Source organism: Camellia sinensis, chromosome 3, assembly GCF_055761805.1.
Source record: "Camellia sinensis isolate YWXY chromosome 3, ASM5576180v1, whole genome shotgun sequence".
Classification (NCBI taxonomy): domain Eukaryota; kingdom Viridiplantae; phylum Streptophyta; class Magnoliopsida; order Ericales; family Theaceae; genus Camellia; species Camellia sinensis.
The window spans coordinates 19,836,156-19,863,035 of record NC_138963.1 but is presented as its reverse complement, the minus strand read 5'-3'; the positions used below and the strand labels follow the sequence as shown (position 1 = coordinate 19,863,035).

General features: G+C 38.4%; 1 protein-coding gene across 1 annotated transcript; it reads right to left on the bottom strand.

Annotated features, from left to right (window-relative positions):
• Window positions 1–998: 998 nt before the first annotated feature.
• On the bottom strand, window positions 999–3,976 carry LOC114297082 (putative protein phosphatase 2C 23). The gene is made up of 4 exons (XM_028241446.2): window positions 2,359–3,976; window positions 2,133–2,246; window positions 1,561–1,825; window positions 999–1,464 (listed from the first exon to the last, which is right to left on the bottom strand). Exons 1-4 carry the CDS (start codon window positions 3,754–3,756, stop codon window positions 1,349–1,351), a joined length of 1,893 nt encoding a protein of 630 aa, XP_028097247.2. The 5' UTR covers window positions 3,757–3,976; the 3' UTR covers window positions 999–1,348.
• Between the last annotated feature and the right edge of the window lie 22,904 nt (window positions 3,977–26,880).

Below are 26,880 nucleotides of genomic sequence, written 5' to 3'. Positions count from 1 at the left end.
GGCACCATTGCCAGCCTCCTTGTGGGTAGGGGTGTAAATTTAGCTCGTCGGCCCGCGGCCCACTTACAACCCACGTGCAGCCTAATGCGACCCAACTCCGCTAGGCTCGTCCAAGCCCAGGCCTGAGCTCAAGCCCAGCCCGTGAACCTAGGCTTGGGTAGTTTGTTTCAAAGCACGACCTAGCCTATGAGCCTAGCCTACTAGGCCCGGCCTAAAGCCCAACCCATCGGTCTGTTCAAGGCCTGACTCAAGGCCCAGTGTCATTTTGGTGGAAAAAAAATAAAATTTTGGCAAAAAAAATGGTCAGGCTTGACCTAGGCCGGAGCCTGCGCGGCAAATAATAGGCCGAGTCAAGTAACTCATGGAAGTTCATACCTGCAAATTTCCCAAGTTCAATATAATTAGTTCATTCAATTGCTAACTCACTTATTTTCAATCCAAATTAAAGCTCGAATTAAATGTCTTACCAACTTTTTTCGCAGCTCGAAATGAAACTTCTTTAATTCAATGCTAAGTTGGATCTCCTTCAGGGAATGAAGAAGTGAAAATCTCAACTTCAGAGATAGCTTCTTCATTGGTGAAGGAAAATGATCCCCACATTTTAAATCTAATTTCAATGGTCCTATTGTTCAATTTGGAGGTTAAAATTATTAATTTTGAGACATGTATGCACGTAAAAAAAATTAATTAAAATTTGAGTAGGACTAAATTATTCAATTTGAAACAATAAGGATTGAAGTGAAATTTGAGTAAATTACATAGGTGAAAAGTGTAATTGAAGGGTCTAGATTTTCTCCATTTTGAGGAGAGAACTGGGCCATGCAATTTGATTCGCTGGGTTCATCGAGCTCACTTCAATAACTTGAACCGTTCATTAAAATTGTGTAGATTGATCTACTAAAGTAGTTATATGATTCAAACAAAACAAATGTATCTACAAAAAACAACAGTGTATTACAAAGGCTAAAAAATTACTGGGAAAAAAATAAACCCGTAAATAACAAATGAATGAAATCAGATCAATTGGCCAATCTTAGCGAAAGGGGAAACAGAAAAGGCAGTCTGTCTGTAACTCATTAAAAATTAATCCTAAACTGTACATTGTAAGAAAAGAAAAAAAAAATGGAGAGAACAGAAAAAGAGAGAAATTAACTCTTTTTTTTAATAAATATTTTCTTATCTCCCATTTGAGTATAAATTGGCGGCTGGTCTTGGCGTAACAGTAAGGTTGCTTCATTTTGACGTAGGCATCGTTAGTTGGAAAAACAGAAACAACCATACATTTGAGCTTAGAATGACGAGAGTCTTGTGTACTAAATTGTCTTTCTGTCTGTGTATAAATTAGTATTTACACGGACGAACGCCATATTTTTCCCTCAAAAGAAATAATGATTATTGACACGTCATCGTGGTACCGACGCCGGTCTCCTTGTGGAATATCAAGCAACTCATGGAAATCCATACCTGCAAATTTCCCATCCACATTGAATACAATTAGTTCATACAATTACTAACTCATTTCTTTTCAATCCAAATTTAAGCTTGGATTAAATGCCTTACCGGCTTTTTTTGCAGCTCGAAACAAAACTTCTTCAACAAGATGCTGAGCTGGATCTCCTTCAGGGAATGAAGAAGTGAAAACCTCAACTTCAGAGATAGCTTCTTCATTGGTGAAGTACTGATAGAGCCCATCAGAGGACAATATCAAAAACCGGTCTCTCGGGCCAAGTCTGTGGTGGTAGAGTGATGGGGAACAAGTGATATATGGGGAGCTTCCAACATAGTCAATTCTGAACATCTCTAGAAGTGCGTTGTTCCATTTTGGCTGCAAAATGATCATAGAGATTCATAGGCATCAACTAGTTGTTACAAGTTCTCAACTTTAAACAGTGAAATTTCACAAAAAAACCAAGTGAACCACAAAGTATTTATGCAGAACAAAAACAAGGAAATCAAAGCATCCATTGTCTGGTCTCTGCAACAAACAGGATTACATGGTTCCAAAATCAAGAGCATTCAATGTTGGTGGCTTTTTATTTTTTATTTTTTTAGTGTCATAAATATGCAAAATTCAATATTGAAATATAGTTAAATTTCACATTTTGGAATCCATGGATGAATAATAAGCTTACCTGCTTGAGAAATCCGGCCCCAAAAGCTCGAGTGACCTTCAATGAACCTTTCACTCTATCATTTGATATCGCAGAAGAATCACTGTGATGTTCCTTCTTAATTCTCTTCACTTCCTGAAATTCAAGACGCAACAAATCATATAAGCATTGCTTTAACTCATTGAAACCAGGTACAAAAACACGAATTAATCCACTCTCCAAACAATGAAAGAATGTAAAATTTCACCTCTTCCACTGAAGTGCTATGATCCATTGTGAGCTGAAGAGAAATCAAGTTTGGTAAACAATCAAATGCTTCAAAATCATTCAAATTCTCCTCATTGATACTTGCCAAGTCGGGTTCAGATTTCCGAGCTAGAACAGCCCTACTATCCCCCACATTCATCAAATAAACATCTTCCCCTTTCATCAACATCACCAAAACACAAGAACCCATCAAAGACAACTCTGGATTCTCTGGCAACATCGTATCAGCAATCTCCAAAAACGACTCCTCCGTCTTCCTCAATGCCACGGAAAGAGCTTTCAAGATATCAGAATGATTGATTCCAACATTTTCCAAGTTACTCAAATTTCCAAGCTCCAATCTTTCCTCCCATTTTTGCTTGGATTTCTTTCGCCTCTTTGTCCTCGAATCGCAATATAATTCCAAATCCCCATACCCACATGGATGATCCTCTGTTTCAGAACATTGTAAACATTTATCAAACATGTGGTCTGCCATCAGATATGGATCATCATTCTTGGACTTGTTATTACATAGCAATCCATTGAGCTCTTGATGAACATTGGAGTAGAGATTATTGAGCAAATAATCAGTAGCATCAGGACCATTGAATCCATCATAAATTCCAACAAATACCCATCCCTGTTCCTCTGGTATCACGATATGAACTCGATCCTCACCGGCTTTTCCTTGTGCCCAATGAACATTCATACTCTTAAAAGACTCATCACAATCATCAACTAAGCTCACTTGTCTATTAAAATTTTTGCCACTATTCACTGTACCATTCTCATTGTTCTTGTCCAACCCATTAGTCCAATCCGAAACTTTCCCCGAAGCAACCCTTGCGATCGTTTTTTTGAGATTTCTGATCATATCCCATTTCTTGTAGTTAGGCTTATATCTCTGGAGATGATCGTATTGGTTTTCTAATGGACCCGAAATGAAGTTCCGCTCGATCGGACCAGAGAGGAATCCTCGTTCGATCGGTCCGGAGCTAGGAATAGCTCCGGAGGTTGGGGGAATTGGGCTGGAACGAACAGAGGGAATTGAATTCCGAGGAATGGGTTGGAGAGGAATTGAAGCGAAGGAGTCGGAGCTCTGGAATGAAGAGGCTTTGTCGAGAGAGGCGGTGTTGTAGAGAGAGAGATCGATGAGCGATGTAGAGAGAGGAGTGGTAGTGTTGGCGGAGAGAGAGGCGCCGGAGATGGATTTGAAGGTGGTGGTGGAGGAGGAGGAGGAGAGGAGAGAGGAGTCTTGGGGGAAGTAGCAGAAGGAGTGGCCTAAACCGTCGTCGAGAGGGTCGGAGAGGTAGACGGAGATGTGGTGTCGCCGGCGTGAGATTTCGCCGGCGTCTCCGGCGAAGCAGAGGTTGAGCTTGCCTACACCATTACCCATTTCAAGAATTTTAGGGGAGAGGGAGAGAGAGACAGAGAGAGAGAGAGAGGTCTATAGCTGATTGTTCATGGTAGAAGCTCTGGTTCAGTTGAGAGAGAATAGGAGGGAGGTGAGAAAAGCAGATAAGAAGAAAATGCAGGGGAGGGCGAGAGAGAGAGAGAGAGAGAGAGAGAGAGAGGAGTTGACTTTTAGCGAAGATATGATGGATGTGTTTGGTATTGCTTTTTGTTGATTTTATTTGTTTTTATTTGAGATGATTCTTTTTGGTGGGCTATTGGGGAGTTGACTTTGTTCATTTGTTTGTTTGTTCTCTCTCTCATGTAAAAGGAATGGGCGCGGGGTTGAGTAATACGAATACTGCGATAAAAAATATATATGGGTAAATTACACGATTTTGTTTAATATAGGTTTTTTTTTTATGATTAAATTTTTTTTAGACGTGTAATCTCATTATAAATTGTTCTTTGAATTATTGATATCATATTCTAAAATTTTTTAAATAATTATTTTTTTTATTTATTTTTACTATTTCTTCTTCATATCATCGTTACATTATTACATGCTATAACTTTTCATCATTAAATTTTACCTAAATATATTCTTATTAAGTAGTGATATACAAACATTAATTTTATCAAAAATGCTAGAGGCCCCAAAAATTCTACCAAAAGTTTTACCAAATGTCTCACATGGGTGTGGGACCCACATAGGACCCACATTGTGTGGGTCCCACACCCATGTGAGACATTTGGTAAAATTTTTGGTAGAATATTTGGGGTCTCTAGCATTACTCTAATTTTATATAAAATTTTCAAACACAATGATATAGTTTAAGGGTAAAGCACCAATAAATCTCAAAATGTGATCTTGTGAACTATTTAGTCCTCTATTTTTTTCTTATGAATCCAAATGTCCTATTAAAGTGGAAATTACATAAAATGGTAGTCACTTTCATGTTTGAATTTAATTTTTTAGGAATAAAAATGGGTTTCTCAAAATGTAAAATTATACATTTGGACAATTTGCACTATAGAAGTTTTGGATATTCCCTCATTCTGGAACAAATCTCACGTTATGAACAAAAACCTAACACTCCATTGTAACACTCCAATAACATAACATTTTAATGTAACATACTAAAAAATTCTTTGGTGTACTTTTTCCAAATGTAACACAAAAAAAATAAAAAATAAAAAATCTAAGTGAACTTTTCCCAAATGCAACATTCTAATTAGTGTAATCACAAATGAAACACTCTAATGTAACATACAAAAATACTAAAAAAAAACTTTTTAGTGTACTTTTTTTCAAACGAAACAGTCATAATTTAAAATTATACATTTGCCAAAAACTTACTAAGAAATATTTGTATTCTTTTGGAATTGTTTGAAAAATCTCACATTTTTTTTTTTAGTTTTACATTGGAGTATTCAGTTTAGAAAAAATACACTAAGATTTTTTTTTTTTTTGTATTACATTGAAGCATTACATTTGGAAAAAGTACACCAATTATTTTTTTTTGTGTATTACATTAAAGTGTTAAGCAAAGGAATTATTTTAGAGTGTTATATTGAAATGTTACGTTTGAAAAAAATACGCTAAGGAGTTTTTTTGTGTGTTACATTAGAATGTTACACTGAGAAATTTTTATGTGTTATATTAGAGTGTTATACTGAGGAGTTTTTTTAAAGTATTATATTAGAGTGTTGCATTTGGGAAAAGAACACTAAGAAATTTTTTGGTGTTAAATTAGAGTGTTACACTAAGAAGTTTTTGTATGTGTTATATTAGAGTGTTACACTAAGAAGTTTTTTTGGAGTGTCATATTAGAGTGTAACGTTTGGAAAAAATACACTAAGGAGTTTTTTTGTGTATTACATTAGAGTGTTATAAAAAGAAATTTTTTTTGTGTGTTACATTAAAACATGAAAAATGCTTGGGAGCACTAATTAGTGCTCCCACTAATTAGGTGGCAGTGGGTCCCGTCATTAATGATGTGATGTTTTGGTCTTGGAGTTGTATTTTTTTTTATTTTTTTTTACTTTTTTAATGCATTAGTGCTATTAGTGGTGATGTTTTTAGTGGGATGAATCATTGTTGTTAAAACATTATACTAAGGATTTTTTTTAAACTGTTATATTGGAGTGTTACGTTTGGAAAAAGTACAATAAAGAGTTTTTTTATGTGTTACATTAGACTATTACACTAAGATTTTTTTATTATTATTATTATAGTGTTACATTGAAGTGTTACGTTTGAATGTTATATTAGAGTATTACAGTTTGAAATTATACATTTGGTCAAAACTTAACAAGTAATTTTTGTACTTCTTTTGAAATATTTGAAAAATTCCACATCTTTTTAAAATGTTTAAATAATCCCATATTTTAAGTCATTTTTGTATTCATTTTAAAATATTTTCCAAATAAAAAAAGATTTTTTTATAAAAATTCATCCCAAATTTGATTCCCATATATTGTGTACCTACCTTTAAAAAAAAAAAAAAAAAAAAAAAACATAACAGAAATTAGGGTATTATCGTAAATCTAATTTTTAAATATTATATTAAATCTATCTTTCCAAAATAAATGGAACTAATTGGTCTATAAAAAAATCCTTAGGACAAAATGAATCACCATTCCTCAAGATGGGACTTATAGGTAAATTTTCCATAGTTTAATGGTAACATTTTACTTTAAAAAAAAACACCCATAAATATGATTTATATTTACAACATCACTATCACAATACTTTTATGATATTTTTTGTACAAATTTTTATATAAAAATATAATCTTTCATTTTTATTTCCACCATCATTTTTCCTTCTCGTCTATTCACCTACATTTATTACAGTATTATCAAATATCGTCATTTACATTCATTACAGTATTACTGATTTTTTTTTTTATATTTGATGAATTTAAAAAAAAACCAAATATTATGTTTTTTAAGTATATCTAAATTAGATGTATTTAAAAACTAAAAATAAAAATTGATTAAAATATTTAAAAAATTCAGTAAAAAAAATAAAAAAGTTCAATTTTTTGTGTGAATTAAACCAAAGAAAATGATTGTTATTTTTCTTAAAATGACGTGAACAAAATATCATTATTATTTTATTATTTTATATGTGTAAAGGTTAAGAGACAAATATGTCATTTTAATCTGATAGAGGGGTAAGTGTAATTTTTCAAACGTAAATGAGAGATCTGTATTAAATAGAAATCTTAGGAGTATCAATGTAATTTACCCAATGTATATTAAAAAATATTAAAAATTTAAAATATTTGAATTCGATTAAAAATATATATATATATATATATATAATTATTCAGTAGTTTTACAACATATCAAATTATATTGCTTGAATTGTGTTTTAAGTCAACTACCTGATAAAAAAAAAAAAAAGAAGAAGAGGAAATCACATATTAGTGATTGCTAGAAAAAAAATAGAAAATTGGTGATGAAGACATGCTGAAAAAGGCAGTTAGAAAATTCGCCAATGCTGAAAAAGGCAGCTGAAAATTGAGCGGAAAAGTTGGTGGCAGCCAGCAATAACAGGCGGCGATGGTGAGCTAAAAAAATGTATAATATTCAACAAATAGGGTGTATAATGAGTGACATATATTACATTTCAACAAATAGTTAGTATGATGAATATCAGCAAATAGATAGATATATTGATTTCAGTAGATAGACAAATAAATTGATTTCAACAAATCCTTTTGGACAAATTGTGTCCTTTTAGCCAAAAAAATAATTTAAGCCAACATATTCAAAAATGGCCTTATGACTGAAACTCCTTCAGAAAATATATTGTAAATATTAATAAATAAAATTATAAATTTTTTTAGTAATGTGTTATAAGTTTTAAAAACTCCCCTCAATAGTAATTTTCCCTACAAAAATTAATTGATGGGACATGTTAATTTACCTTTATTAAAAATATAGAGTATTCTAAAAATATTTTTTCAAATATAATTTGAATATAATGCGTGATAAATTAAATTTAAATTTTAGATTTTTTTTAATGCATAATATTTTTTAGTAGTAGATTAAAGAGAAAGAAGAAAAAAACCAAAATTCATAAGGCAAAAGTATGTGACATGTGAACTTTACATATAAATGATGACATTTTCAATTGGAAAAAAAATTATTTATAACTTATGTAACTTAAAATTTAAAATTTCATATTCTTAGACTTTTAGCTTAACTTAAAAGCTAACAAAAAATAAGTCAAGGCTAAAAATAATAATAATTGGCACACCAATGATTTTTTGTTAGAAAAGTTGGATTTGTTGTGAGAAAGTGAGATTTTATAATTGTTTTTTTAGTTAGAAGGTGAAGTCTTTTGACTTTTTGACACAAAATTAAGTTGTCAAAAATAAATAAATAAAAATAATGTAAGAAGATTAATTTAAGTTAGGCATTATTTGGCATCCCCTATAAAAGTGTATTTTTTTTTTTTATCTTTTTATTTTTTTAGAATCATATCATCTTTCTACTTTTTTTGCATATCTTTTTATAAAAAATCAAAACATATACTTAACCCAAACGTTGTTTTAGATGGATCAATCTTATGCTAAGTTAATTAATTGAGGCTAGCTTAGTTAACCATATATTATACATTTTTAACTGAGAGATCAATATATCAATTACAATTATTAGGGGTGTAAATCTAGCTCGACCTGGTCGTGTTCAGGCCTCGCGGACTCCTGCCAAAATTCGAGCCTGGTCGGGTTGGCCCATGGGCCAAAATATTAGGCCCAAGCCCAGGGATATTCAAGTCGGTGGGCCTGGCCTCAGGCTCGGGCCGGACTTGGACGGGCTTGACCATTTTTTTATTTTTTTCAATTTTTCTATCAAAATTTTATTATTTTCTACTAAAAAATACACTAGGCCTTGAGTAGGCCTTAAACGGGCCGATGGGCCAGGGCGAGGCGAGTTTCAAAATGATGGCCCAGGTTGAGCGAGACTCAGGCCCGAACCTAAACGGATCTAACCTGGCCGGACCCATCCTGGACCGCCCACATGCCACGGACTATTTTACACTCCTAACAATTATTATTAAAGACAAAATTTACTTGTTTTGTTTATGCATTTTTTCTTTTATTGATATTGTGGTTGTTGGTGTAGGACTTGTCTATGTGAGACCCTATACTTTTTTGTAAATTGGGTTTACAGATATGAGACTGTGGGCTGTTTTGGGAGTAGGTTAATAGTCATTTTTTAATTTTTAATTCATTTTAAGTTATATTATTTTTCATATTTTTTATATGTTTTTTTAAAAAAAAGATTAAAAAGTCAAATTTTAATCATTTTTTCAAAATAACTATTTTATAATTGATATTGATATCAATTTTTTTTTTCTTACACGTTTGGATTAGCTGTAAAAGTATTTAAAAAAACAACAGCGCTACCGACCCCTAGTGGGGGTCCGACCCCCAGTGAGCTGTCCAGCTCTCATTCGCTGAAAACATAAAAAAAAAAAAAAAAACTCTTTTTTTTCGTCCAATCACAGAGCGCCACCTCACTGGGGGTCGACCCCCAGTGGGTGTATGAGGCATTTCTGTTAAAAAAATTAGAAGCTAAGGCCCCGTTTGTTTCGTTGGATATAAAATGGAGGATATAATATGATGTGGGATTTAGTCAGGATATATAATGAATAGGATATAAGTATTGGATAGTATATCCCCCAAGTCATGTTTGTTGACTTGATATATAAGATTGGATATATGTTATGCATGTTTGTTTTACAAAATATATTGTGGGATATAACAAGTAATTTCCAAGATTGCCCTCATAATATTATATTATATTAAATTAAATTAAATAATATTATATTATATTAAATTCAAAATTTATATTAAATTAAATTCAATAATATTAAATTAAATTAAATTAAATTAAATAATATTATATTATATTATATTAAATTCAAAATTTGTATTAAATTAAATTATATTATATTATATTATATTATATTAAATTCAATAATATTTATATTAAATTAAATTCAATAATTATATTATATTAAATTCAAAATTTTATATTAAATTATATTATATTAAATTCAATTCAATAATATTATATTAACTTAAATTAAATTAAATTAAATAATATTATATTATATTCAAAATTTGTATTAAATTAAATAATATTATATTAAAGTAAATTAAATTCAATAATATTTATATTAAATTAAATTCAATAATTATATTATATTAAATTAAATAATATTATATTATATTAAATTCAAAATTTTATATTAAATTATATTATATTAAATTAAATTCAATAATATTATATTATATTAAATTCAAAATTTGTATTAAATTATATTATATTAAATTAAATTAAATTAAATAATATTATATTATATTATATTAAATTCAATAATATTTATATTATATTAAATTCAATAATATTAAATTAAATTCAATAATTATATTATATTAAATTCAAAAAAATATATTAAATTATATTATGTTAGATAGAAAAAAGAGTAAATTGGACTTTTTACATCATATCCCCACCAAGGGGATATGATATAATGGGGGGGTGTGGTATTGTATATCCTCCACTTTTAGGGGATATACAATCCCACCGGATATTATATCCCCTTCAAAAAAAAATTACAAACATGAGATATATGGACCCCACCGGATATAATATCTAATCCCAATCTTTATATCCCCAATCAAACATGGCCTAAATTTCTTTGTAGAAAATAACTTATCTGGTCAAACAATAACCTACAACCTAAAGTCAAAGCCTAATAGGAAACCTACATCCAAAGAAGACGTTAGTACAGATAATCAAACAACATCTTTAAAGAATCAGAAATTGGTTAAAAGTTAGTTATTTAATTTTTTTTTGAAAAAAATAAATAAAAAAATAGAAAGGTGATGTGATAAAAAATAAGTTAAAAATTAAAAATTAAAAATTGGTTTTTAACCATATTTCCAAATTGGCCCAAAGTATACTTAAGATTTGGCTTGTTTCTGGTTGAAAATTGAACTAGATCAGACAGTTGAGATCTCTGACCGGTAAACGGAAGACTTTTACCGATAAAAATTTATGAAAATATAACCCAATTGAATTTTTTCAAATACTCTTACCAATAAAAGTATCATTTGATCAGCCAAAATCTCCCGTTTAATGACTTTTACTGGTCAGAGCCGTCCAATTGAAATTTCAAGGAGTGACAAGCCATTCCCTTACACTTACCTCCCTTAAGGAATTAAGAAAATATAAATAGTCCTACAGTTTTGATAGAATTACATCTAATAAGGTTAAAGCATCTGAAACTAACGCAAATAGAAACTGGAGCAGGGTGTTATCCCTTTGTGGGGATATATTTTCTGAATACCAACACGTGGCATGGTGACGCCGACGTGTCAACCGAGGTGCCACGTGTCCTGGTCGTGACGCCGAGATGATCTCGGCGAGGCCGAGGTTAACTCCGAAGATATCGGAATCCGAGATAAACGAATAATGGACAAGAGTCCTAAGACGAAAAGGGGACTTAACCAAGATAAGGATAAAGCTCTTAGGGAGTTTATCTTTATCTCTTAAAGAGTCCAGAGTAAACACTAAATTGGAGTTCATAGAAGTCATACTTCTAGTAGGACTTGGATTGAGTAAATTATAAAAGAGAGGCACCCCCGTGGGTCTAAGGTATGCAATTTATGTTTTGAGTATTAAGTTTTGCACTTGATTATCTTCGAGAGATATACTGACTTGATCGTCGGAGTGCCCCCGGGTGGAAGAACCACCGCCGGAACCTTTTCTTTCTATTACAGGTTACTGAAGCCATCAATTCTGCCTGTGCTCTCCAGCTGGTTACTAAGCAGGCAGTGTGGTCAGATTTTTACCCACACAATTTGGCGTCGTCTGTGGGAACGAAGGAAGAATAGATGGCCAGTAACGGACAGCAGGAAAATATTGGGGATGACGCTCCCGCTAGGAGTGGCAGACCAATTGACCTTGACATTGAAGGAGACAACCACAATACAGAAGCCCGTGACCAGGGTCACAGAGAGAAAGACGTCATCCAAGAGGGTGACACGTCAAAAAGGACAGACCAAGGAAAATACTACAATGAAGATAACCTCCAGGTATGGAGGGACAGATGCCTACGGAGGGATGAGGAAGTAAAAGAATTGGCGAACAAGTTGGCAGACCTTCAGTCAGTCGTCAACTTCATGATGCAGAATAATGTTATGCAGCCACCATACCCGCTGCAAGATATGCCGATGCCAGCAACCAACGCCCAGAAGAGCGGAAGAAAAACAATCCCCGACGTCCCTCAGCATACCAGGAGCGGAAGGCATTCTCACCGGCCTTCCAGGGAAGTCGGACGAGAAGAACCGAGGCAAGAAGAGTCCCGAAGGACGCACCACATGAAAAATCCAGAGCCCAGAGAACATCGGCATGTTCAAAGGCAAGCACTCTGCTTTGACACAACCCATGGAGAAAGATCCAAACGGGCCCACCACGAGGACGAAAGCAGTGTACCAAAAAGACTAAAATTCATAGACAGCCGAGCTCCAAGAAGGAGCAAAGAAGACCTGAAGGACTACCTCAAAAGGAGGCAGCAGAATGTTGAAGCCGAGGTAAACTCCCCAGTAAAGCCGAAGACAGCCTTCTCGGTGGAACTGGACAAATTTGAACCACCAAAAAGATTCAGTATGCCGAGGTTTCAAATTTATGATGGCAAGTCAGATCCAAACTTTCATGTTGGACTATACTTGAATTCAATGGCGTTATATAGCGGGAACGAGCCGTTGCTCTGCAAAGTATTCCCCTCATCCTTTGGCGAAATTACATCTGATTGGTTCCATAAATTACCAAAGGGAAGCATAAAGACATGGGAAGGCCTGGCCGAGATGTTTGTGGCCAGGTTCGTGACCAACAAGCTGCAACCCCTGAGGGTTGATGCTTTGATGGCTCTAAGAATCACCAAGGAAGAAGGCCTTAGGGCCTATGCGAAGAGGTACTACGAGGTGTTCAACCGAATACCCGAATGCAACCAAGAGGTAGCAGTCGTGTCTTTCAAGAACGGCCTGAAAGATGACTGCCCACTACGGAAGTCTTTGGCAAAAACATTGCCAAAAAGCATGGAAGAACTCATAGCAAGAATTGAGAAGTACGCCAGAGCCGAAGAAGATACATCGGGAAACAAAGAGGTAAAGCAAGAAAAGGGCAATAGCTCGCCGAAGCGAGGCCGAGGCAACAATGGGCCGACCAAACAAGAAACAGAGTTGAGAAGTAAACAGGCAGTAACGACGGTATTCCGAATCCCAATCCATAAGTCCTAGATCAAATTCGAAACCAACCTTATTTCAGGGCTCCGGCAAGAGCACCAGGGGAATTCATGGGAAGGAACGTTGGTAGACGTTGTGCCTACCACAATGAAGAAGGACACCCAACTCAAGGTTGCAGAGCCTTGAAAACACACTTGGAGGACTTGGTGAGACAAGGCCTTCTGAGGGACCTGGTCGATGAAGCCAGGACAAGGGAAGAACAGGCAAGGTTGCCTCAAGCACCAGCAGCGCCGCCTCCCCCAGCACAGCCACCACAAGCAGGAGGACCGAGGGTGGTTAATGTGATCCACTCAAGGGTCAACGAAAACGAAGTCAGAGGGGAGACCCAGAAGGTAAGACATTTACAGCATGTCTACTAAGTCGGGGAGAAAAGACATCGGCCAGAAGAATGCCAAGGGCCGATGATAGCCTTTACTGAAGCCGACCTGGAATTGGTCTAACATCCGCATAATGATGCCTTGGTAGTATCCCTCCAGGTTGGGGAGTGCCAAGTGAAACGCATCCTAATAGATCAAGGCAGCTCCTGTGACATCATGTATGTCAGATGTTACAAGGAGCTGGGCCTTCACCCTAATGACTTAGAACAATCCAGCGGCCCGATGGTCGGCTTTAATGGAACGCCGACATGGCCACTAGGCGCAACAAGCTTGAAAGTACAAGCCGGCACTAAGAAGATCCAGACGGAATTTTTGATAATTGACACGCCCTCACCATACAACATCATCTTGGGAAGGCCGTGGTTGCATGCAATGGGGGCAGTTCCCTCAACGTTGCATCAACTACTGCGGTTCCCAACAGAGCATGGGATTGAAGAAGTTAGAGGGGATCAACTGCAAGCAAAAAACTGCTCCATGACAGCAATGAAGTCCACCTGTAGTATACGAGAGCCAAGGAACGCAGAAGTTGAAGATGAGGACATGGAGGTCCTAGAAGACGTCGGGAAAGAACCAGCCGAAAAAAGCGAAGAGGCGCTAAAAAAAATCTTCGTCCAGGAGGACGACGAAGAGCGTTTCTTTCTTCTCGGCTCAGGCTTAGCTAGAAAAGAAGAGAAAGAACTGGAAGATTTTTTGAGGGCAAACATAGAGGCGTTCGCCTGGACACTTTATGAAATGCCAGGCATTGACCCCGAGGTCACTTGCCACAGACTGAATGTCGACAGATCGGCAAAACCTGTGATTCAACGAGCCAGAAGACCGACGTTGATGCACGTCGAAGCAGTAGAAGAAGAGGTAGACAGACTCCTGGAGGCTAGGGCCATCCGAGAAGTTCAGTACCCAACATGGCTGTCCAACACAGTAGTAGTAAAAAAGAAAAATGGCAAATGGAGGGTTTGTGTAGACTTCACCAGCCTCAACAAAGCTTGCCCTAAAGACAGCTTTCCTCTGCCCAAAATCGACCAACTGGTAGACGCCACTTCAGGACATGAAAGGATGAGTTTTTTGGATGCATACAGAGGGTACCACCAGATTGTCATGTACCCTCCAGACGAGGAGAAGACCGCGTTCATCACCCCTAAAGGCCTGTACTGTTACAAGGTAATGCCTTTTGGGTTAAAAAATGAGGAGCAACCTATCAGAGGTTAGTGACAGAGATGTTTAAGCACCTGATTGGCAAAATAGTAGAAGTCTACATCGACGACATGGTCGTGAAGACCAAGGAATCAAAGGGTCATCTTGCCGACCTAAAAGAGGTCTTTGACATACTCAAAAGATATCGGCTCCGACTCAACGCCTCGAAGTGCGCCTTTGGAGTTGGATCAGGTAAATTTTTAGGATATCTGGTAACAAGAAAGGGCATTGAGGCCAGTCCAGACCAAATCAAGGCCATCCTAGACTTACAGAGCCCGACATCGGCAAAGCAAGTTCAAGTGCTTACTGGAAGGGCCGCAGCCCTAAACAGATTCATCAGCAGAAGCTTAGATAAGTGCAGACCCTTCTTCAACCTGGTAAAAAAAGCCACAGACTTCCTATGGACAGAAGAATGTGAAGCCGCCTTAACCGACCTAAAAAAGTACTTGACCACAACTCCGGTTCTTTCCAACCCAGTACCAGGGGAGGAACTGTTTTTGTACTTTGCAGTCTCAGAACACGCAGTCAGTGCAGTGCTAATCCGAGAGGAAAAAGGGGAGCAAAAGGCTGTTTATTATGTAAGTAAAACTTTGGCCGACGCAGAAACAAGATATTTACCACTGGAAAAATTAATGCTAGCCTTAGTAATGGCTTCAAAAAAGTTGAACCATTACTTTCAGGCACACAAGATTGTGGTCCTAACAGAGCACCCACTGAAGTCCTTATTGCAACAAGGAGACTTAACAGGAAGAATAGCAAGGTGGGCAGTAACCCTGGGCCAATTTGACCTGGAGTTAAGGCCGAGAACAGCAATAAAGGGCCAAGTTTTGGCCGACTTTGTTGCAGAACTCACACCTGAAACCATCGTACATCAGGCTCCGTCGAGCCAAGATGAGCATTGTCCCAACAAGTAAAAAGAATCCCAGCCAAAGACAAAAAAGCAAGAAAAGGAGAAGCTCAGACCCTGCAGCATCTACATCGGCGATTCATTCAGACTATTCGTCGATGGAAGTTCAAACCGCCAGGGAGCAGGGGCAGGAGTACTACTGATATCTCCAGATAGAGAAATAGTAGAACAGTCCATCCGTTTGGGGTTCAAAGCCTCAAATAATGAAGCAGAATATGAAGCATTAATTGCAGGGCTAAAGCTGGCAGCAGCAGCAGAAGCAGATGAGGTAATTGTTTTTTGTGATTCACAACTCATTGTTAACCAGTCAACAGGAGAATTTGCAGCCAGGGACGAAAGAATGTCGGCATATGTAAAGGAGGTCATCAGATTGGCAGCCCTATTTCAGAACTGCAGATTACTCCAAGTTAGCCGAGATGACAACACCCACGCCGACGCGTTGGCTAACCTAGCCAGTTCAGTTCAAACCGGAAAAACAAGGACAATTATGATCGACTACATGTCGGCCCCGAGCATAGATAAACAGAGCACCGAACAAGAAGCAATGTGCGTGGACTTGGGACCAAGCTGGATGGATGCAATCATTGCATTCCTAAAAGAGGGGAAGCTGCCAGAAGACCACAAGGAAGCACATAAAATCAGACTGAAGTTGGCCAGATTCAGTCTAACAGCAGAAGGCCATCTCTACAGGAGGTCCTTCACTGGGCCACTTTTAAGGTGCGTACACCCTTTGCAGGTTGAAGATTTTCTTTACGAAATTCATGAAGGAATTTGTGGAAGCCATGCTGGGGGCAGATCACTAGCCCATAGAGCCATTACCCAGGGGTATTGGTGGCCCTACATGCAAAAGGATGCCGAAGCCTATGTGAAGAAGTGTGAACAATGCCAAAGGTTTGCACCTTTGATACATCAGCCAGCTGCTGACCTGAACCCAGTATCCAGCCCTTGGCCGTTTGCCCAATGGGGCATGGATCTGGTTGGACAACTTCCCCAGGCAACTGGGCAGAGAAAATACTTGCTGGTAGCAACAGACTACTTTACAAAATGGATAGAGGCAGAACCTCTTGCCAAAATCCGAGATGTGGACGTCAAGAATTTTATATGGAGAAACATTATCACCAGATTTGGGATTCCAAGAGCAATAGTTGCCGACAACGGAACACAGTTTGACAGCAAACTCACCAAGAACTTTTGTGCAAAATTCAAGATCAAGAATTATTTCTCAACACCAAGTTTTCCTCAAAGCAATGGGCAAGCAGAGGCATCCAACAAAGTAATTCTGGATGGAATAAAGAAAAGGCTGCAGGCAGCAAAAGAAAAATGGGTAGACGAATTGCCCAACGTACTTTGGGCATATCGGACTACGCCGAGAAGATCAACAGGAGAATCCCCCTTTGCCATGGCTTATGGCACAGAAGCAGTCATCCCATTGGAGATCGGCATCCCAGGGATCAGAACCTAGGGAGTAGAGAATGGCACCAATGACGTACTCTTAGTGTCACGACCCAAACCCGGCCCTATGGGTTTAGCACCGTAACCGGCCAGTAATCCGAGATTACCGAAGGCCTGCTTAACAGTAATATAGTAAAACAGAGTACAGGGCCTGGCGGAAGCCAATACAATAAATGAATAATGTCCATTGAGCTGTGACAGTCTGTATGCCAAAAAGATTTTTCATGCATTCATACACACAAACAGTACAGTCTATACAGAATTTACAGTCACACAGTACAGGGACCTAATCCCTTGATAACAGTACAGTTAACATTCTGTCACGACCCAAACCCGGCCCTATGGGTTTAGCACCGTAACCGGCCAGTAATCCGAGATTACCGAAGGCCTGCTGAACAGTAATACAGTGAAACAGAGTACAGGGCCTGGCGGAAGCCAATACAGTAAATAAATAGTGTCCATTGAGCTGTGACAGTCTGTATGCAAAAAGGCTTTTCATACATTATACTAAAACAGTACAGAACAGTATACACAATATTCACATCCATTTAACTAGGGACTCAACCCCACATAACAGTACAGAAAACATTCCGTATGTACAACACAGTATACAAAATTAACAGTCACACAGTACAGGGACCTAATCCCTGTATAACAGTACAGTAAACAGTCAGTCTATACAAAACAGTGAAACAGTACAAAAAGGGGGAAATTCTAAAACACCCCTAAGCCTTAACAGTAGGCTCGGAACCTCGCAGTGAGGCACAAAGGCTGGCTTGACAAAACTGGAGTAACCCTGACGCGTCTAGCTGCGGTCTGGTGCCTGTACACCTACATATATATATGAGCAGTGAGCTAAAGCCCAGTGAATAACACAATATGTAAAGAGGTTAAGAATGAATGTCCTTACAGTATAAAAACAGTTCATTTCAATCAGTCATTCAGTTGTTCAGTACAGTAAACAGTCATATGTGGTACATCCATTAGCATAACAGTAACAGTAGGTCTTAAAAGACCGAACAGTAATGATGGCCATCAGTCAGTAAACAGTAGTGGTTCCACAAGGAAACCGACAGAGATCTCTGTGACAGTAACAGTAACAGTAAACCGTAGATACTAAGGATGCCACAGTACAGTTCAGAAATAAAGGACATACATTCATTCAGTAAATAATACCAGTTCAGTAAACAGTTCAGTTCAGTATTCAGAAGATAATCAATTGAACATATCTTTACACAATTGTTACTCACAGAGTTCTGGGCTACAGTATGCTAGAGCGTGTCTCCCCAGTTGCCAACCCTACACAGTTCACAGGTTGAACACACACTAAGCTACACAGTTGGGAAATAGCATAACTTAATCCCTAATTTGCCTTGGTGTGTTCTACAACGATATCCTCATCAAGATGTCTTAAACTAGGCCTAAAAATGCCTAGGATGGGATGAGGATGCAAAAAAATGCGATCAGAAAACAGTTACAGAATTTTCAGTAAAACAGAGTCCCGCTCGAGCTCAGGTTTCCCCGCTCGAGCGTACAGGCAAACAAAGGTACACGCTCGAGCGCAAACTTTCCCGCTCGAGCGTACTGTAAAAGTACTGGATGGGTGAAATCTCCGCTCGACGCCCGCTCGAGCTTGAGACATGACTCCGCTCGAGCGCCCAATACTCCGCTCGAGCGGACTGCAAAACAGTGCAGAGATATGCTGGTTGCTCGGATTCCACGCTCGAGCGTAAATTTCCCCGCTCGAGCGGAAGTGCGAAATCTGGAAAACCCAGATTGCACCTCCAAGCTCAAACTCAAGTTTAAATGCATCAAAACCGATCCTCTTGGGCTCATTTTCTGGAAAACTCTTATAAACACATGGAGTAACATGATTCAAAGATCAATTCGAGAAATCAAAGCCCAAGGGTGTTTAATTCAAACCAATTTCAAATCATTTTCCAAGAACATTCTTCAAACATGACATGCATGATCTTAAATCCTTTTCAAAGCTTCAATGCTGTTTCAAAAGAGCTCAAACCTTCAAAAACAAGATGAACTCATGGAGTATGACCAAAAGATGGACATGCATGTGAGGCATTATGAACTACAACCTCAAAACTTCAATATATGTACATGCATGCAACAATTAAGCTACAATTCGCCATCTAAACCATGTTTGGCTCTACACTCCTTCAATATGACATAAATCATGCAAGATTCAACTTAAAACATGAATAAGAAGACAATGGAGCTACCTTAAGTCTTGTATTTCAAGAAGGGAGCTCAAATATGCAATCACTTCAACAATTTCTCAAGCAATTCCAAGCAATTCAAGATGAAAACCAACTCCTCAAGTCTCTCTCTCTCTAGGGTCGGTTGAGGCTCAAAATGTGAGAAGAAGTGTGGGTTTAATCAATACGTGGAGTGTTTACAAGGCTCATGTGTGTGTGTGTGTGAGTGGCCCACTAGTGGCAAGGTTGTAATTAAATCCAACTCTTTAATTAGCTTATTTAATCTAATTTAATCATACCTAATCAATTTTCAGATAATTGTACAATAAAATCACGTAAATTACGAGGGTCACAGAACACTAATCGGTTTCAGATTCGGCCGCCGATAAGGCCTTCAATTAGCAGTTTAATCATACGAACATGAACAGATAATCATACAATCAAACAGATAGAATGAAATTAACTAACATATACTCAGTCAATTCAGTTCCAGTTTCAGTCAGTCAGTTCAGTACTTTTAATCAGTTCAATTATCGGTCAGTTATCAGTCATTATCAGTTCCGTTTAACAGTAACTGGTGATCAATCAGTCATTAATCAGTAATCAGTATGAGGGTTGTTACAGTCTCCCCTCCTTATAAAGAGTTTAGTCCTCTAAACTCGAGTTACCTTCATTCTGGAAGAAAACAGGATTCAGTGGAAACAGTTCAGGATATCGTTTAGCCATGTCATCTTCCCTTTCCCAAGTGGCATACACGCCACCATGGTTCTGCCAGTCAACTTTCACTAACGGGATCTCTTTGTTCCTCAGTTTCTTGATCCGTCTGTTTACAATCTGTATAGGCCGTTCCTCGTATGTGTAGTCATCACTCAACACTACGTGGGTAGGCTCTATTACATGGAAGGGATCCCGAAGATAGTCTCTTAACATAGAGATGTGGAAGACGTTATGCATATGCTCCATTTCAGGAGGGAGCGCAACTTGATACGCCACCGGATTGATTTTCTCAATGATCTCATATGGTCCGACGTATCTCGGTGCTAACTTGCCTTTGACTCCAAAACGAGTCTGGCCTTCCATTGGTGTCACTTTCACAAAAACGTGATCACCCACTTCATACTCTCTGTCCCGTCTTCTGACATCTGCATAACTTTTCTGTCTACTCTGTGCAGTTTTCAGTCTTTGCTGTATTAGTTTTACTTTTTCAGTTGTTTCATACACAATCTCGGGCCCAAGCAACGGCCCATCTCCAACTTCTGCCCAGCAAATCGGAGATCTACATTTTCTGCCATACAATGCCTCGAAAGGCGCCATGCCAATACTCGAATGGTAGCTGTTGTTATACGCAAATTCAGCTAAGGGCAAATGGCTTTCCCAGTCTCCCTGAAAATCAAGGACACACATTCTCAGTAAATCCTCCAGAGTTTGGATGGTCCTTTCTGATTGGCCATCTGTCTGAGGATGATAGGCACTACTCAATCTCAGTTCAGTACCCAGTGCAGTTTGTAGGCTTTGCCAAAACCTCGATGTAAACTTCGAATCCCTGTCAGAAACAATAGACACAGGCACTCCATGCAGTCTTACAATTTCATCAATATAGATAACAGCCAATTTGTCCGCATTATAGATTGTCTTGACAGGTAAGAAGTGAGCAGATTTGGTTAATCTATCAACAATAACCCAAATTGAATCCATACCTTTTCTGGAGCGAGGTAATCCAACGATAAAATCCATCGTGATATGCTCCCATTTCCACTCTGGTATGGGTAGGGGTTGCAATAGTCCGGCAGGTCGTTGATGTTCAGCTTTGACCTGTTGGCAATGAAGACATTTGGATACAAAATCAGCAATCTCTTTCTTCATTCCCGGCCACCAGAAATTCTGTTTCAGATCTTGGTACATTTTCGTATTCCCCGGATGGATAGACAATTTCGAATTGTGGCCTTCTTGCAGAACTCTTCTTTTCAGTTCAGTATCATTTGGTACACACAGTCTTTCTTGAAATTTCAGTACGTTGTTCTCAAATTTGAATCCCGGTCTCGGTTTAGATTCTCTTTCTTCGATGATCTTCTTCAAGAAGTCATCCAGTTGCTGTTTCTCTTTAATCTCTTCAATCAGCGCCGGTTGGGCAGAAATAGCAGCTAAGGTTCCACCTTGTTCTCTCAAAACAATTTCAATTTTAGATTTTTCAAGGTCACAAAGCAACTCTTTCTGTCCTGTAAGCAGATAGGCTAAGTTTCCAATCGATTTCCGGCTCAATGCATCGGCAACGGTATTGGCTTTTCCCGGATGGTACAATATCTGTAGGTCATAGTCTTTAATCAGTTCCAGCCATCTCCGCTGTCTCATGTTCAGTTCTTTCTGTGTGAAGAAATACTTTAAACTCTTGTGGTCGGTGTATACTTCACATGTCACCCCGTACAGATAGTGACGCCAAATTTTCAGTGCAAATACTACTGCAGCAAGTTCCAGATCATGGGTCGGGTAATTCTTTTCATGTGGTCTCAGTTGTCGGGAAGCATAAGCTATAACCTTCCCATTCTGCATTAAAACACATCCCAAACCTTTATGAGAAGCATCACTAAATACAGTATAACCATCCGTACCTGAGGGTAAAGTCAAAACTGGTGCAGTCACAAGTCGAGTTTTCAACTTCTGGAAAGCAGATTCTCTTTGGTCAGTCCAGTCAAATGATGTCCCCTTCTGAGTTAACTGAGTCAATGGTAGGGCAATTTTGGAGAAATCTTTGACAAATCTTCTGTAATATCCAGCCAATCCCAAAAAGCTTCGGACTTCAGTCACATTTGTTGGTCTAGGCCAGTTCACCACAGCTTCAATTTTCTGCGGATCAACAGAAATTCCATCTTTGCTAACAACATGCCCCAAAAACATAACATGGTCAAGCCAAAATTCACATTTAGACAGTTTAGCATACAGTTTCTGTTCCCTTAAGGTTTGTAGGGCAAGTCTCAGATGATGTTCATGTTGTCCTATACTTTTGGAGTAAATCAATATGTCATCGATAAATACAACAATAAAGTCATCAAGGTATGGTTTAAAAATTCTGTTCATGAGGTCCATAAAAGCAGCTGGTGCATTCGTGACCCCAAAAGGCATAACTAGAAATTCATAATGTCCATACCTTGTTCTAAAAGTAGTTTTATCAATGTCTTCCGGTTTAACCTTCAGTTGATGATACCCCGATCTGAGATCAATCTTAGAAAACACTTGTGCACCCTGTAACTGATCAAATAAATCATCAATGCGTGGCAAAGGGTATTTGTTCTTTACAGTTACCTTATTCAGTTCACGGTAGTCAATGCACAGTCTCAGTGAGCCATCTTTCTTCTTGACAAACAAAACAGGAGCACCCCATGGCGAAGTGCTAGGTCTGATGAACTTTTTATCTAACAGTTCTTGCAATTGCACTTTCAGTTCCTTCAGTTCAGTTGGAGCCATTCTGTAAGGAGTTTTAGAAACTGGTTGTGTTCCGGGAATCACATCAACGGTAAATTCAATCTCCCTATCAGTCAAATCCCCTGGAAGATTATCTGGAAAAACATCTGGAAATTCCCTGACTATAGGAATACAATTCACATCAGTTTTAACACTATCATCAGTAGACACAGTCAGTACAGAACACAGATATCCTTTACACCCCTTTCTAATTAATTTAACAGCTTTCACTGACGAAATCAAATACGGAGGAGGTACTACTCCACTCCCATTAAACACAAATTCAGGCAAACCAGGTGGACGGAAAACAACTTGCTTGGTCACACAGTCAATAGTGGCATGATATTTTTGTAACCAATCCATCCCCAATATTACGTCAAAATGATCAATGTTCAATGGCAGTAAATCAATAAACAGATGCATATCCCCAACAATAATTTCACATGCGGGGTACATATAAGCACATGTCATGGATCCCCCTACGGGTGATGATACGGCTAGCAGATAGTTCATGGGTTCTAAGGGTCTATCCAATTTCCGTGAAAAAGCATATGATACATAAGAATGCGTAGACCCCGAATCAATTAATACATATGCATTTTGTGCACAAATAGAGAGAATACCTGACACAACGGTCTCGGTATTCTGCACATCTCCCGGTACTAGTGCGAACACTCGGCCTTGCCTCACAGGCTCTTTCCCGGTAACTCTGGGGTTAGGCTTTGGTGGAGCATTTGATGCTGCTGCGCTTGGTGCAGCTTTACCACTGACTTGTGGAGCAGAGGGGCAGTCTTTAACCATGTGGCCCACCTTGCCACACCTGTAACAGGCTCCAGATATTCTGTAGCAGACTCCCTTGTGCTTCTTGCCACACTCAGGACAGGGTGGTATGAATCCACTCCCTTGACTGAGGCTAGTTGTTGTCCCCGTATTCTGTTTCTTGTTGGCTGGGTTGTGCTTGCCTTTCTTAAATTTGAAACCCTGCCTTTTACCATGCCATTCAGTTGTTGGTGTCTCAGATTGTTTCACTGCTGCAATGTTTGACTCGGCCATCAATGCCCGGTCGAGAACACCCACAAAAGTTGGTAGTTTCAAAACATTTATCCGGTCAAGTATTGCCACATTAAGGCCACCTTCAAATTTTCTGGCCTTCTTATATTCAGTATCCACCATGTGCGGTGCATAACGGGCAAGTTCAGTAAATTTCGTCTCGTATTCTGCAACGGACATTGTGCCCTGCTTTAGCTGTTCAAATTCAGTCACTTTTCTATCCCTGACACACTGAGGGAAGTACTTTTCAAAGAAGGACTCCTTGAACTGAGCCCAAGTCATAACAGTGTTTGTTTCGCGGATTAACATCCACCACCTTCTAGCCTCTTCTTGTAGGGTGAAGGTAGCTAACAGTACTTTGTTCGCTTCTGAGCACGGAAACACTTCAAATAATTTCTCTGTTTCCAGAACCCAAGCTTCAGCTTTTAGCGGTTCAAGGCCTCCCTGAAAGGATGGCGGTTTCATTTTGCTGAACTTCTGGGTAAGAGCAATAATATCCCCATCATCCGCATTCGCATTAGGTTCCGGCTGTACCGGAGGAGGAGGAGGTGGGGGCGGTTGGTTCTGTTGTTGTTCAAGTCTAGCAGTTATCAGTTCTATCATTCTTTCCATTCTTTCCATTCTTGCCTCGGTAGACGAGGATTCAGGTTCATTTGCATTGTCCATTTCACTATAAGCAGTTATAACAGTTTTAAACATAAGCAGTCATTTGCTTACCAGTTTAACACATTAGCAGATATTCAGTCATAACGTAATCACACACTTAACATGCTCATGAGATGCCCTAATCACTTTCTAGGACACCCTATAGCTCATTTGGACACGTGTGTGCGGTATAACTCGTGGTTAAGTATCGCTCTGATACCACTCTGTCACGACCCAAACCCGGCCCTATGGGTTTAGCACCGTAACCGGCCAGTAATCCGAGATTACCGAAGGCCTGCTGAACAGTAATACAGTGAAACAGAGTACAGGGCCTGGCGGAAGCCAATACAGTAAATAAATAGTGTCCATTGAGCTGTGACAGTCTGTATGCAAAAAGGCTTTTCATACATTATACTAAAACAGTACAGAACAGTATACACAATATTCACATCCATTTAACTAGGGACTCAACCCCACATAACAGTACAGAAAACATTCCGTATGTACAACACAGTATACAAAATTAACAGTCACACAGTACAGGGACCTAATCCCTGTATAACAGTACAGTAAACAGTCAGTCTATACAAAACAGTGAAACAGTACAAAAAGGGGGAAATTCTAAAACACCCCTAAGCCTTAACAGTAGGCTCGGAACCTCGCAGTGAGGCACAAAGGCTGGCTTGACAAAACTGGAGTAACCCTGACGCGTCTAGCTGCGGTCTGGTGCCTGTACACCTACATATATATATGAGCAGTGAGCTAAAGCCCAGTGAATAACACAATATGTAAAGAGGTTAAGAATGAATGTCCTTACAGTATAAAAACAGTTCATTTCAATCAGTCATTCAGTTGTTCAGTACAGTAAACAGTCATATGTGGTACATCCATTAGCATAACAGTAACAGTAGGTCTTAAAAGACCGAACAGTAATGATGGCCATCAGTCAGTAAACAGTAGTGGTTCCACAAGGAAACCGACAGAGATCTCTGTGACAGTAACAGTAACAGTAAACCGTAGATACTAAGGATGCCACAGTACAGTTCAGAAATAAAGGACATACATTCATTCAGTAAATAATACCAGTTCAGTAAACAGTTCAGTTCAGTATTCAGAAGATAATCAGTTGAACATATCTTTACACAATTGTTACTCACAGAGTTCTGGGCTACAGTATGCTAGAGCGTGTCTCCCCAGTTGCCAACCCTACACAGTTCACAGGTTGAACACACACTAAGCTACACAGTTGGGAAATAGCATAACTTAATCCCTAATTTGCCTTGGTGTGTTCTACAACGATATCCTCATCAAGATGTCTTAAACTAGGCCTAAAAATGCCTAGGATGGGATGAGGATGCAAAAAAATGCGATCAGAAAACAGTTACAGAATTTTCAGTAAAACAGAGTCCCGCTCGAGCTCAGGTTTCCCCGCTCGAGCGTACAGGCAAACAAAGGTACACGCTCGAGCGCAAACTTTCCCGCTCGAGCGTACTGTAAAAGTACTGGATGGGTGAAATCTCCGCTCGACGCCCGCTCGAGCTTGAGACATGACTCCGCTCGAGCGCCCAATACTCCGCTCGAGCGGACTGCAAAACAGTGCAGAGATATGCTGGTTGCTCGGATTCCACGCTCGAGCGTAAATTTCCCCGCTCGAGCGGAAGTGCGAAATCTGGAAAACCCAGATTGCACCTCCAAGCTCAAACTCAAGTTTAAATGCATCAAAACCGATCCTCTTGGGCTCATTTTCTGGAAAACTCTTATAAACACATGGAGTAACATGATTCAAAGATCAATTCGAGAAATCAAAGCCCAAGGGTGTTTAATTCAAACCAATTTCAAATCATTTTCCAAGAACATTCTTCAAACATGACATGCATGATCTTAAATCCTTTTCAAAGCTTCAATGCTGTTTCAAAAGAGCTCAAACCTTCAAAAACAAGATGAACTCATGGAGTATGACCAAAAGATGGACATGCATGTGAGGCATTATGAACTACAACCTCAAAACTTCAATATATGTACATGCATGCAACAATTAAGCTACAATTCGCCATCTAAACCATGTTTGGCTCTACACTCCTTCAATATGACATAAATCATGCAAGATTCAACTTAAAACATGAATAAGAAGACAATGGAGCTACCTTAAGTCTTGTATTTCAAGAAGGGAGCTCAAATATGCAATCACTTCAACAATTTCTCAAGCAATTCCAAGCAATTCAAGATGAAAACCAACTCCTCAAGTCTCTCTCTCTCTAGGGTCGGTTGAGGCTCAAAATGTGAGAAGAAGTGTGGGTTTAATCAATACGTGGAGTGTTTACAAGGCTCATGTGTGTGTGTGTGTGAGTGGCCCACTAGTGGCAAGGTTGTAATTAAATCCAACTCTTTAATTAGCTTATTTAATCTAATTTAATCATACCTAATCAATTTTCAGATAATTGTACAATAAAATCACGTAAATTACGAGGGTCACAGAACACTAATCGGTTTCAGATTCGGCCG